This window comes from Rana temporaria, chromosome 5 (genome assembly GCF_905171775.1).
Source record: "Rana temporaria chromosome 5, aRanTem1.1, whole genome shotgun sequence".
NCBI lineage: Eukaryota > Metazoa > Chordata > Amphibia > Anura > Ranidae > Rana > Rana temporaria.
In genome coordinates, this window is record NC_053493.1 from 349,025,075 (window position 1) to 349,037,733 (window position 12,659).

The 12,659-nt window shown below is 44.8% G+C and overlaps 2 protein-coding genes across 4 annotated transcripts in view; one reads left to right on the forward strand and one right to left on the reverse strand.

Moving 5' to 3' along the window:
* LOC120941223 (putative nuclease HARBI1) overlaps positions 1-4,061 on the forward strand; it is a 7,860-nt gene extending 3,799 nt beyond the window's left edge. For both annotated transcript variants that reach the window (XM_040354525.1, XM_040354526.1), the window contains 3 exons: positions 1,865-2,232; positions 2,318-2,386; positions 3,666-4,061. In XM_040354525.1, the coding sequence (XP_040210459.1) occupies positions 1,865-2,232; positions 2,318-2,344 (395 nt within the window). In that variant the 3' untranslated portion in view covers positions 2,345-2,386; positions 3,666-4,061. The remainder of the gene's footprint in view (positions 1-1,864; positions 2,233-2,317; positions 2,387-3,665) is intronic.
* Positions 4,062-4,655: 594 nt separating this feature from the next.
* Positions 4,656-10,605, reverse strand: LOC120941224 (myb-related transcription factor, partner of profilin-like). Of its 2 annotated transcripts, none has more exons than XM_040354529.1 (6): positions 10,034-10,605; positions 9,846-9,944; positions 6,434-6,487; positions 5,349-5,402; positions 5,209-5,268; positions 4,656-5,123 (listed from the first exon to the last, which is right to left on the reverse strand). In XM_040354529.1, the coding sequence occupies exons 1-6, from the start codon at positions 10,425-10,427 to the stop codon at positions 4,735-4,737; spliced, it is 1,050 nt and encodes a 349-aa protein (XP_040210463.1). In that variant the 5' UTR covers positions 10,428-10,605; the 3' UTR covers positions 4,656-4,734. The 2 variants fall into 2 exon arrangements, with proteins under 2 accessions (XP_040210463.1, XP_040210461.1); XM_040354527.1 differs by having other exon boundaries at positions 5,209-5,271.
* Between the last annotated feature and the right edge of the window lie 2,054 nt (positions 10,606-12,659).

Genomic DNA, 12,659 nt, shown 5'->3' on the forward strand with positions numbered 1-12,659 from the left:
GGGTGCTGGACCTCCTCTTCAAGCACCGTACACATGGGCCAAATGTTGTGAGACATCTGCCAGTTAAAAAATAATCAGCCCGTGTATATGACAACCTGTCTGACAGAGGACAGCCGTTTGGCCGACTTCTGTCTGACAAGCATGCTTGAGAACCGGCAGCCAAACCGATTACAAAATAGTACTCTCAGCCAATTGTGGAGAGCACTGATGGGGGGGCATTCCACCTGTCAGAACACAACAGCTCAGCGGGGGAGAGCACAGTAATAATTTTGGTCAGTTAGTACAGTGGCTACGACAGAAACTGTTGGTAAAAGTCATGTGTTTAACAGTCTTTATTCACATCACAGCATACATTTGTGAATGTGAACTAAGCGTGGGTAGTCAATGACATTGTTTATTTTCTACTGTTGAGTCATTTAGTTTTCTGTGTGATGAGGTTTTCCACTTCTCCTCACAGATCCTTGAGATAGAGATTGGCAGTGACAGCAATGCAAAGGGACATTCTACGTAGGAATGGAGAAAATTTACTGTCATGATTCTTGCTCCCTTCTCTGGCTCAGAGTTTGCCGTAGCAGGGAGACAAGGCAGGAAAACTTTACAAATGTGAACAGTGACCAGGTTGAAAATCTTTTACTATACCACTATCAGTGTTCTTTTCTATTTCTCTTGGACACAAGCTTCTAACTGATACTTTTAGGCTCCATTCACATCTAGGCAGACAAATTCGCGGCGTTTTGTCCCGCAAATTGCGGCGACAAATATCGGCTTTTTGTACCTCGATTTGCGGCGACAAAACGCCGCGATTGTCCGCCTAGATGTGACCCAAGATTGTCCCTCTATGGAGATGGTTCCCATCTCCTATGCCGAACGCCGAAAGTCGCCTGAAAAAAAGGTCCGGGACCTTTTTTCAGGCGGCAGGCGTTCGGCGTGGAGATGTGAACCATCTCCATAGAGGACAATGTGTTTTCATCCCTCTGGCGGCAGCGGCGTCACACTATAGGCGACAAAATGCCTAGGTGTGAATGGGGGCTTACAGTGACTCAAGTGAAATGTACTTTAACAAAAGCTGTAGTGTTGCAGTTGGCCACACATGCTTAGGCTGACTTTCTAAGTCCTAAATGCTAGATGAGAATGATTCTAAATACTACTAGATAATTGGTAGGAGGCATACATCGGTAGACAGAGTTGTAAGCATTCTTGAAAAAAATAATTAACAAACATGTTATACATACCTGGTATGTTTAATGATCTTACACAGAGCAGTACCTCCAATCCTCCTCTTCTTGGGTCCCTCACTGGCGCTCCTGGCCCCTCCCTTTTGCCAAGTGACACCACAACAAAAAGCTTCATACTAAGGCACCCAGGCATGCTCGCTCTTGAGCCGCTGCTCTGTCTGTCCATGCACACACAGAGCTGTGGCTGAGCTATTATACCCCCTCTCTCTCAACATTGGCTCACAGGTTGTGATTGACTAACGACTCTTGCTACTGTCTCAAGCAAGGAAGAGTAAGAGGCTCTCATGCAAATCGCTGGATCACAATGGTTATCAGGTAAGTATGGGCGTGGGCAGTTACACACAGAATGTTTTTTACCTTGATGCATAGAATGCATCATGGTAAAAAACCTTGTGCCTTTAGAAACACTTTAAAGATTTTGACTACTATATCATCATTATTATCCAATGCTGTTTGATGGGCAAATAGAGCACTAATCACGGTAGTAAAAAAAATAATAGACAGAAGCATTGAAAACAAATTAAATAAATTTCATTAGAATTGTATAAATATATGATTGCCTAAAAAATGTATTAGTATATATTAAAATAATTTTAATTTATTAATAAATTTTTATGTTTATTCTATAGGAGACGCAGGATATGGCTGTAGGTCATGGTTGCTGACGCCTCTGTCGAATCCTCAGACCGCAGCCGAGGTTAGATATAATAGTGTACATATACGCACCCGCTCAGTTATTGAGAGGACTTTCGGAATGTGGAAATCAACATTCCGATGCCTCTCAAAAACTGGCGGGTTTTTGCAGCACTCTCCGGAACTGGTGTCCGATATCATTATTGTTTGTGCAATTCTACATAATATTGCTCTTGCAAGCAATGTAGACTTGCACATCAATAATGATCTGCCACCAGAAATACCGGCCCTCCCGGCTGCCTCTGAGGATTCCTCAGAGCAAGGAAATTTGATTCGTCAGAGTCTTATTCAGAACTATTTCAGGGTAAATTTTTTATTTTTTGGAGAATTTCACTTATGTTTTATTGTTATGCACAATATGTTTTAACCTTCATTTTAATTCTTTTCAGACCCGAGAAACTGGGACGACTCATTAGTGTAACGTTTCTGATTCTATCCTGAGTCTCATCATTGTATATGTAAGTAAAAAAAAAAATAGCTTCTACTAAAATGTTAATATATGGAAATCAACAGCTTCCTGCTCGGTGTTGAATTAATAACTGTGTGAAAAGAAAACAATTATTGCTCATTTCTAGTACCATGAAGGGTGGGGGAGACAAGTAGTATAGGCATAGGTGCTGCATCCACCTAGGTAAGTATAAACTACTCATGTATTTTTGTAAAAGTGTGAGTACTTTACCTACCATGTATGACTTTCACCTATAGTAAGGATAACCTATAGGCACAGTAAATATCTCATAAACGTGCAACGTTTAGGAGCTATTTACTATCAATGCAGCCTGTGACGTCACCAGTGCATGCTCTGTCAATGAATGGCATACCTTTGCCATTCCTCCAGAGCTGTGCCACAAACAACTACTCACAAGTGCATGCACGTGAGTGACATCATAACCAGCTTGTCCAATCAGATGCCCGTAGTCCCTGGACATGGAAGGAAGACCGGGAGAACATGGAAACCCCTGCAGTGGCGAGATCGCAAGGCAAGAGTTTTCTTTTCTTCAGGTAAGTATGTCATAATGTGCTAGTATTTGATGTATGGACTTACAGTCTCCAATGATTCTGATTGAGAAATTAGTGATTTCCATTTATGTTATTTCTCAATTCTAAGGATTATTTAGCCTGCAGGGGACAGTTGCAGCATCTTATCAAACTAAAAAAGAATTTACTTACATTTTTTTTTTAATTGAAAGCATATCTGAAAGTCGAAAAAAATGTTTTTTAAACAAACATGTCGTACTCACCTCACCACCTGTGTAGTTTGTTTTCACAGAGTGACCCCTATCCTCCTCTGGTGGGTTCCTCAACTGCGCTCCTGGCTCCTCCTCTTCTCAATTGCCAGGTTTGAGACCCACTCTCCTTTGGGGCACTCGTGCAGGCATGCTCCGTGTCCTGCTGCTGCGTCTATTCACACAGACAGCAGGACTCGGACTGGCCCCATGTCTCGAGTATCATTTGATTTGATTGACAGCAGCGGGAGCCAATGGCTACACTGCTATCAATCTATGCAATCAGGAATCGCCACACAGGCTGGAGCTGGTGTGCTCGTCCTCGTCGCTGGAAAGTCCGGGTTCAGGTAAGTAAAATGGGGGCACTGCTGCATTACAGGAGGTTTTTAAACTTAATGCATACAATGCATTAAGGTAAATAACATTGAGGGTTTACAAACCCTTTAATAAAAAAAATAAAAAATTCTCCTTTATGCTAAGATGTAAACAATTTTTTTTATTTTTTTTACAGAGTTACCAGTATTTGGAGTCTTCGAAGCTATCCTATTTTTGAAGACTGAAGCAGGACAGAGATGATTCTGCCCATTGTCCTCATGCACACCTGTGACATCTGACTGTTTGCAAAAAAGGCACCCTAATAGCATACTATCATCACCCAGTTTTCAGGCTCCTACACAACTCTCTGTTTAACCTATCAAAGACAGTGTTTTTAACTACGTATTAATTTGCTGTCCATTGGTACCCGGTTATTGCCTATATGTGCAAGTTTTTCTAAAAATCAAGGTCCAAAAAGTACTGCTGTTATGAAGGCCAAGGGCATTGAAACCAAATGTTGCTTTAATTTTGATTGTTCTACTGTTCACTCTCTTTGCATTTACTAAAATTCAATAAAAAATGTACAAAAACACACACTGGGTTTGTGATAAAAAAAAAGTTTTATGAAAAATATATTAAATTTTAAACAAACAAAACAAGTATAGGTCTTTTTACTAGTCCCCTATATTATTAACATAGACAAGGGGGAGCAACATGGATGACCAACAAAAAACAGTATTTAAATGGGTTGCTAAGGTATAATTTTTTACCCCCAAAATAGCTTCCTTTACCTTAGTGCAGTCCTCCTTCACTTACCTCATCCTTCCATTTTGCTTTTAAATGTCATTATTTCTTCTGAGAAATGCTCACTTCATGTTCTTCTGTCTGTAACTCCACACAGTAATGTAAGGCTTTCTTCCTGGTGTGGAGAAACCTGTTGAGGGGGGAGGGGGCGAGCAGGCAAGTCAGGACACTCTCTACTTTGCAGATAGAGAAAGGAGCTGTGATAGTGGGCGTCCTGACCCTCCTGCTCGCCCCTTCCCCCCTCAAGAGGCTTTCTCCACACCAGGGAGAAAGCCTCTCATTACTGTGTAGTTACAGACAGAAGAACAGGAAGTGAGGATTCCTCAGAAGAAAAAAAGACATTTAATAGCAAAATGGAAGGATGAGGTAAGTGAAGGAGGACTGCACTAAGGTAAAGGAAGCTATTTAGGGTAAACAAACCCTCGATGCCTTCAAATATTCAAGGGATCCCTACCATAGTTTCAATCATCCATTCGGGCCAGTTGTTGGGGTGGTAGCGTCATATGGCCAACCAGATGCATAAGAGCAAGGGACATTTTTTTATGCTCTTCTAGCATCTCTTTGAAAATTATTTGCTGCTGCAAAACTGCCGTAGTAAGACGCTCCATGTTTTCATTGGACCGCCTCATTTCTCCAACAATGGAGGTCAAAATCGAATCTTGGGTAGTTTGTCTATCCCTTAAACCTTCCCTTAATGAATGTAATGTTTGCTCTAACTGAACAGAGGCATTACCAGCTGCCTCTACTCTGTCAGCTATCAATTGCCGCCTTCTCCTTCCTCTTGGAACCCGTATAGGGCCAGAAGACGAATTAATAGCTGGTGCGACTTCCACCCTTTCTTCTTCTTGATCTGCAAATTAATAAATAAAAAAACGATTCTTACTATGAAATATGAAAAAAAAATAAAGAAAATTCTGGGTGTTTTGTATATTTACTTGTTAGAGGTACAGCATCCACTGCTCCATCATTATTGTGGGTTACATTTTCCAGCTGATCTGCTTGAGAAAGGAATAATTTTGTTATTTTTTCAGATTTTTTATAAGGGGGCTACTGATAAATACATCTTTACATTTACCAGGATGTGACGGTCCAGGTTGTGGATCCTCTTCGTTTTGCACTTCTTCAGGAGCTAATTAAGAAAAATAAATGTTAACACTAGTATAAAACTAAAATTTGAATGACATTTTTGTAAAACAGGATATTTATGAAAGAAGAGACCCTAGCAGTTTCTTCAGTCATAGATGCTTCCTCCTCCCTGTCAGCCATCGTGTGCTCAATGATCCATGCCTGCATGGCTCAACGTATATTTACAGCCCCGATCTATGTGGGTGAGATGGGACTACAAACCACATGCTCGTGAGTGACATTGCTGCAGACAAGACTGGGCGAAGATCGAAGCCCCTGGCACCTGCCAGATTAATTACAATGCAGCTCTGGAGGATTCAGTGTGACAGGTAAATCTGCTATATTCTGCGAATATCCCGTGCATATTAGTCCAGTAGACACCCTGGTGGGGTCCTAAAAAGAACATGTGATAGTGGACTTTAGTACCAATTAATACATCTTCATATAGTAACATAGTAAAGTTTAAAGTGGTGGTTCTCCCTAAAAACGACTTTCCACTATTACACTGCCCCCCCGCATTACAATAGGATTATGCCTTTAATTTTTTTTTTTGCTGCTGTACATACCTGGGTACAGCTATTCACCCGTGTCCTCCTGGTTGCGAGTCCCGCGGGAGTGGGCGTTCCTAACATGGCTGTGATTGACGTTTTGACTAAAAAACGAGCTCCCCCCGTCGCGTAAGCCGCGTCACGACTGGCGGAAGGAGCCGAACGGCGAATCGGCGCTATACTGCGCCTGCGCATCGCTGTTCGGCTTCTTTCGCCAGTCTGACGTGGCTTACGCGACGGGGGGGAGCTAATTTTTTTGTCAAAACGTCAATCACCGCCATGTTAGGAACGCCCACTCCCGCGGGACTCGCAACCCGGAGGACACGGGTGAATAGCTGTACCCAGGTATGTACAGCAGCAAAAAAAAATTAAAGGCATAATCCTATTGTAATGCGGGGGGGCAGTGTAATAGGGGAAAGTCGTTTTTAGGGTGAACCACCGCTTTAAATAAGTTTCAGCCTTCGACAAAAGGGTGTTTTCAACTTACCACACAGGTTTGAATCCTCCATCACTTCATACTCCACCAAAATTTGAGTGCTATCTGAAAAAATATAATAATAATAATTTCTTTAGGATGAATATTATACATAATATCTACAGTTGTGCTATGATAATTATTATCTAAATTTTTTCTGCAATGCGCAGTGCGAATGCATCGCACATATGTGAACCAGCCTCATTGAAAACAATGTATTTAGAAATGTTCTGCGTATTGGATGCGGTTTAAGCCGCACTCAATTTGCATAAGTGTGAATCCGGCCTTACTGATGAGGATTGAAGTTATGGTCAATGATAGGTGTCACTAATGGAGACTAATAGGCAGCACTGAAGGGCGCTGATAGGCACTGATGATGAGGCATTAATAGGCAGCAGTGATTGGTAGCACTGATGAGGAGGCACTGATGGGCACTGTTTTTAATGGCTCTCCTCTCCGAACATTGTGTCAGCATAAGCAAAGTACTGTCGATAACCGTAAAATGTGGTTACATCGTGATCAGATGTGATTGGACACAGCTGATCATGATCACTTGGTAAAGGGACGCTATGATTAAGCCTTTACCCCAATCTTTCCACAAAACATATTGTTCACATAGCGCACTGGGTAAGCTCCGCAGTGGGCGTGCGGTTCTGGGAGGATAGATGCCCTCATATAATAAGACCTAACATGTGTAGTGTGAATGCAAATACATATGTGTGCCGAACATTTGCATTTCATCATTCCACATGAGTTGTGTAGGTGTGGGTGGGGGGGGGGGGGGGTTTGAGAGCATTTTATTAAGTAAGTATTACTAGTTTTAAAAAAAAAAAAATGTTTTTAGTAATAATTAAATGCTATCAAAATAGATGAAAAACATCATGTTTGATATAACAATGGCATTGATTGGTACTCTTAATGTAGAGATCTGACTTCAAAAACCTCTAATCAAACCGTGGACTTTTTCCACCAACTGTATGACCCCTTTCACAAGGGCGCCTCTGTCTAACCAACTCCACTTGCTACGCTGATCCCTGCTGAGCAGGCGGATGACAGGTCCGTCTAAACTTTGGCCCCTTTCACACTGGGGCGGGAGCCACGGTGGCGGTATAGCGCTGCTAAAAATAGCGGGGCTATACCGCCAGAATTGCTGTGGGAATCGGACACTAGCGGTGCGGTATTAACCCCTGCTAGCGACCGATATAGGGTTAAAACCGCCCGCAATGCGCCTCTATAGAGGCGCATTGCGGGCGGTATTGACGCGGATTCACATTGTTTTAAATGGGAAGGAGCGGTGAAGGAGCAGTATACACGCCACTCCTCTCACCGCTACAAAGATGCTGCTGACAGGAGATTTTTTTCAATTCCGCCAGAGCAACGCCTCAGTGTGAAAGCCCTCGGGCTTTTACATTGAGTAGGCAGTGAAGGAGTTTTTCAGGCGGTATAGCAGCGCTATTTTTAGTGCTGTACCGCCTGAAAAACTCCTCAGTGTGAAAGGGGTCTTACTGAGCAGAGCGGAGACACACTCAGTCCCGCTCTCCTCTATGCTGGAAACATAACACCAGTACGTTTTCATCTGATATTTGATTTGCAAGATGGATGAAAAATGGACCAACATATACTTCTGAATTGTGCTGACAGGAATCGATCACGGCGGTTGCCAGAGGTCAACTCACTGCTGACATATGCTGCTCTATAGGGGTGAATGGAGGGTCCAATCAGGTATGCGTGAAAACTGGCAGGTGGACCTCATTGGACAGCCTGTGTGAAAGGCCCCTAAAATTAATACAGTCGCTGTATAGTTGTTCAGATTACTTTGGCATAAATAGGAATCACCTGCGCAATATTCATACCAGAATCATGGCTGTATCAACAACCATGATTCCGGTATATACACCGCAAAACTAGGCTATTTATATACCTCTGGTGCAGTGGCGGATGGTGCTCAATTTTTTGGGGGGGGGGGGGGGGGGGTGCAAACAAACTGAAAAAAAAAACATCAATTGCAGCCACTGTGCCCATCAAACGCAGCTACTGTGCCATCAAATGGAGCCACTGTACACATAAATTGCAGCAACTGTGCCATCAAACACAGGTACTGTACCCATCAATTGCTGCCAGTGTGCCCATCAATTTATGCTACTGTGCCACATCAATTGTTGCCCCAGTGTGCATCCCCCGCCTGACACCTGTTTCGGGTCACGGCACTGTCCTCCATGCTACAAGTCCTCATGTCTTCTCCTGTCCTCTTCCCGCCCTTTGCTATTATTGGATGCCTGATAAATGTCCAATCACAGCACCTGTCACTTCATGCCAATAAGGTGACAGTTAACCAGGCCCGAGCACCTGATTGGCTGAGAGGCGGATCAGTGTTAAGAAAGCGATTTATTTGCTTCACCAACACAACACTAAGTAAACAGCGAACGCACAGAATTGCGCCCGCTGTTTACCATTTTGGAAGCCTATTATAGCCCACGGCTTTAATCAGGCGCTTTCAAAAACACCCCCACCACCAGTGGCGGCCCGTCCATAGGGGGCGCCTGATAGGCTTTCCGAGTACAGCCCTCCTCTCCCGGAAGGTCTATCCTCGGAACGTACGGGGGGGTGCGTTCCTTGGATAAGACAGATGGCTGTCTCAGCCAATCAGGTTCCCAGATTCTGGTTATCGGTAACCTGATTGGCTGAAGCGTCACCAAGGCGGGAGAAGACATCGAGGGACGTGGAAGCAGAAAGGTAAGTGCATTTTACAGGGCACATCGGCGACAATGGGCACAGAGGCGACAAAGGGCACAGAGGCATCAATGGGTACAGTGGTGACAAAGGGCACAGTGGTGACAATGGGCACAGTGGCAACAATTAAAGGGCACAGTGACATGCACAATGGCAACAATGGGCACAGTGGCAACAATTAAAAGGGCACAGTGACATGCACAGTGGCATCAATGGGCACAGTGGCAACAATTAAAGGGCACAGTGACATGCACAGTGACAACAATGGGCACAGTGGCGACAATTGGCACAGTGGCTGCATTTGATGGCATGGCACAGTGGAGACAAGTGATGGCACAGTGGCTGCGTTTGATGGCATGGCACAGTGGTGACAATTGATGGCACAGTGGCTGCATTTGATAGGCACAGTGAGGCTGCAATTTTTTTTTTGCGTTTGCTCCCCCCCAAAAATGTTGAGCACCAGTCGCCACTGCCCACCACTGTAATTCAGATGGCCGGCGCCCGACAAGGGGCGGAACACCTGAATAGGGGGAGGCAGTGGCGACCACAGATAGAATCATGCAATGCACGAATCTATCTATGGTGAGAGAGAGATGACAGGAGAGAGGGGGCGGCACTCCTGCGCCCTTTATGGACCCACCACCACTGCTCCGGTGGTAATTTAAACAATTAAAATTAAGGTATTAATTCTTACCGTCATCAGTAAACAGCATTAGGGTGTGATCTCCCTCTTGCACGGGTTGCACCTCGTGGTCGTTGGCAGTCTCTTCCTCATTTAATGGTTCTTGTAGCACTGCACAATAAAATATATATATATATATATATTTTATAAACTTCATAAATATTTCCCAAAAATGTAATATTTAAATAAAAATTACTTACTATGGGTATCGGAGTCATATTCTCCTGGTACTCCAAGGATGGTATCTGGCCCAAGGCACCCCTTTAATTCCTCCTCGTATATAGTGAAATTCACATCCACTGGTGGGCCTCCTCCTGTGCCTCTTTGGTGCTTTGCAACGGCGGTCATTTTTTTTTTTAGTAGATTTTTTATATCCACCATGCGGCGTTTGCAGGAGCTGATGGTTCGTGCGATATCCCCGGATGCATTTACTTGTTCCACTATGCTACTCCATATAGCATCCTTTTTGGATTGCGACAGCATCTGAGATCTTTGACCATAAAGCCGATCCCAGTTGTTAACAACACGTGACACAAGCACGCAATTTTGTGTGTATGTAAATTTGGCAACCCTCTTTTTTTTCAGACCCTCCATCTTGCTTCCTATCTTATACCCTCAAATGCTTAATAGTTTAACAGTAACTTAACTTAACTGGATTGTACCATTATTAACACATATGGGAGTTTTTGGACACAACATATATATTTGTAAAATGCCTTTTTTTATCAATTCAATTTGATGAGCATTTAAAAAATAAATAAAACCACCTGCTTTGAACTGGTATGATTTAAATAACATTTTCTATATTTTATTTATGTTTTTTATATTTTTTTATTATTTATTTCAAACCTAAGATTTGGTTCAGCTCTTGGACAATTCTAATTTTATTATATGGGGGGTTCTCTTTATTTAAAATGATTTATTTTAATTTTTAATTTAATATTTTTATTGTTATGCTTTTTTTAAATTATTTAGAACTATTTAATATATATATATTTATTGTTTTTATATGAATGGTGCATATCTGCATGACAGATTTCAGAATACACCATTCACATAAATATGCACATGTGTTATGCTTATGTATTAATCATTATAATGTATTACAGTTATGGGGTGTGTGTTTATTGGATAGGGGGATTATAACTTTATTATTAAGTTAATATGTGCAGTGTATATGAAGTGCTTTGTATTTCACTTAGGGGTTCCGAGACTGAAATCTCCCGAGATATCGCGAGATTAGAGAAACAGAAGCCGTTTGGGATTCTCAAAGCATTTGCAGATCACTTCAATTCACAGTGGGAGAAGTGATCTACACTGTATATTAAACTGCCACAAGGGGGCGAACAGATATCACAGAGAAGAGCCGTGAAGTCAGCAGCAGTGAAATATCACTGAATATTAAACGGACACCTCACTGACAGCAGCACTGGCTGTCACAGTAAAATAACCTGCAGCAGGAGATTCATCTATCCAAGCTGTTGGCCAAATGTATATACCCAGTTTTTGGGGAGCTGCTGCTTGGAAGTGGAGGAGCTGTTGTGTGGACTGATTGTGTACTACTCTCTGCATGAAAGCAGCACAGTCTGCAGCAGGCCCGGACTGGCCATCGGGCGAACCGGGCATTCGCCCGGTGGGCCGCGGCCACCGAGAGGCCGCCAGGCTGCAAGTCGCGGGGCACAGGTCTCTTTAAACCCGCGCCGCTCATCAAGCCTCTCCGCGGCCTCCCGGGTGGATGTAAACACAGGGGGGAGGAGCTAGATGAGAAGCCTTCGGCCTCTTCACGGCCAGGGGGCGTGACTGCGAGGGGGAGGAGCCAGAGCGGACACCTGTTGCTCCTTACACCGGCCCGGATATAGCAGAAAACGTGAGTGCAGCCCCCCCCCCTCCCTCCTGTAACCTGGATAGGAGGAGCGGTGGGGGCGGCTGCATATAAAAAATCTTTTTCTCTGTCTCCCTTCTGCTGTATTGGAATGCCTGAGGCTGCGGGAGGTAGAGGAGAAGCAGGCATTCCAATACTGCAGAAGGGAGATTGAGAAAATGATTTTTATATGCAGCCGCCCCCACTGCTCCTTATACACCTCTCATACACTTTGCCTCCTCGTGATCTCCCCAGTGCTCTCTGCCACCCCCCCCCAGTGATTCTGCCACCCCCTCCCAGTGCTCTCTGCCACCCCCCCCAGTGATTTCTGCCACCCCCTCCCAGTGCTCTCTGCCACCCCCTCCCAGTGCTCTCTGCCACCCCCCCAGTGATTTCTGCCACCCCCTCCCAGTGCTCTCTGCCACCCCCCCCAGTGATTTCTGCCACCCCCTCCCAGTGCTCTCTGCCACCCCCCTCCCCCAGTGATTTCTGCCACCCCCTCCCAGTGCTCTCTGCCACCCCCCCCCCAGTGTTTTCTGCCACCCCCTCCCAGTGCTCTCTGCCACCCCCCCAGTGATTTCTGCCACCCCCTCCCAGTGCTCTCTGCCACCCCCCCAGTGATTTCTGCCACCCCCTCCCAGTGCTCTCTGCCACCCCCCCCCCAGTGATTTCTGCCACCCCCTCCCAGTGCTCTCTGCCACCCCCCCCAGTGATTTCTGCCACCCCCTCCCAGTTCTCTCTGCCACCCCCCCAGTGATTCTGCCACCCCCTCCCAGTGCTCTCTGCCACCCCCCCAGTGATTTCTGCCACCCCCTCCCAGTGCTCTCTGCCACCCCCCCCCAGTGATTTCTGCAACCCCCTCCCAGTGCTCTCTGCCACCCCCCCAGTGATTTCTGCCACCCCCTCCCAGTGCGCTCTGCCACCCCCCCCCAGTGATTTCTGCCACCCCCTCCCAGTGCTCTCTG

Excerpts from the sequence above, each read along its gene's own strand:
- LOC120941224 (XM_040354527.1), bottom strand. The coding sequence starts at position 10,427 with ATGGAGGGTCTGAAAAAAAAGAGGGTTGCCAAATTTACATACACACAA. Across the intron at positions 9,945-10,033 it reads ATATGACTCCGATACCCATA|TGCTACAAGAACCATTAAAT; the intron begins GTAAGTAATTTT and ends TTTATTGTGCAG. Across the intron at positions 5,124-5,208 it reads GGATGCTGTACCTCTAACAA|ATCAAGAAGAAGAAAGGGTG; the intron begins GTAAATATACAA and ends ATTAATTTGCAG.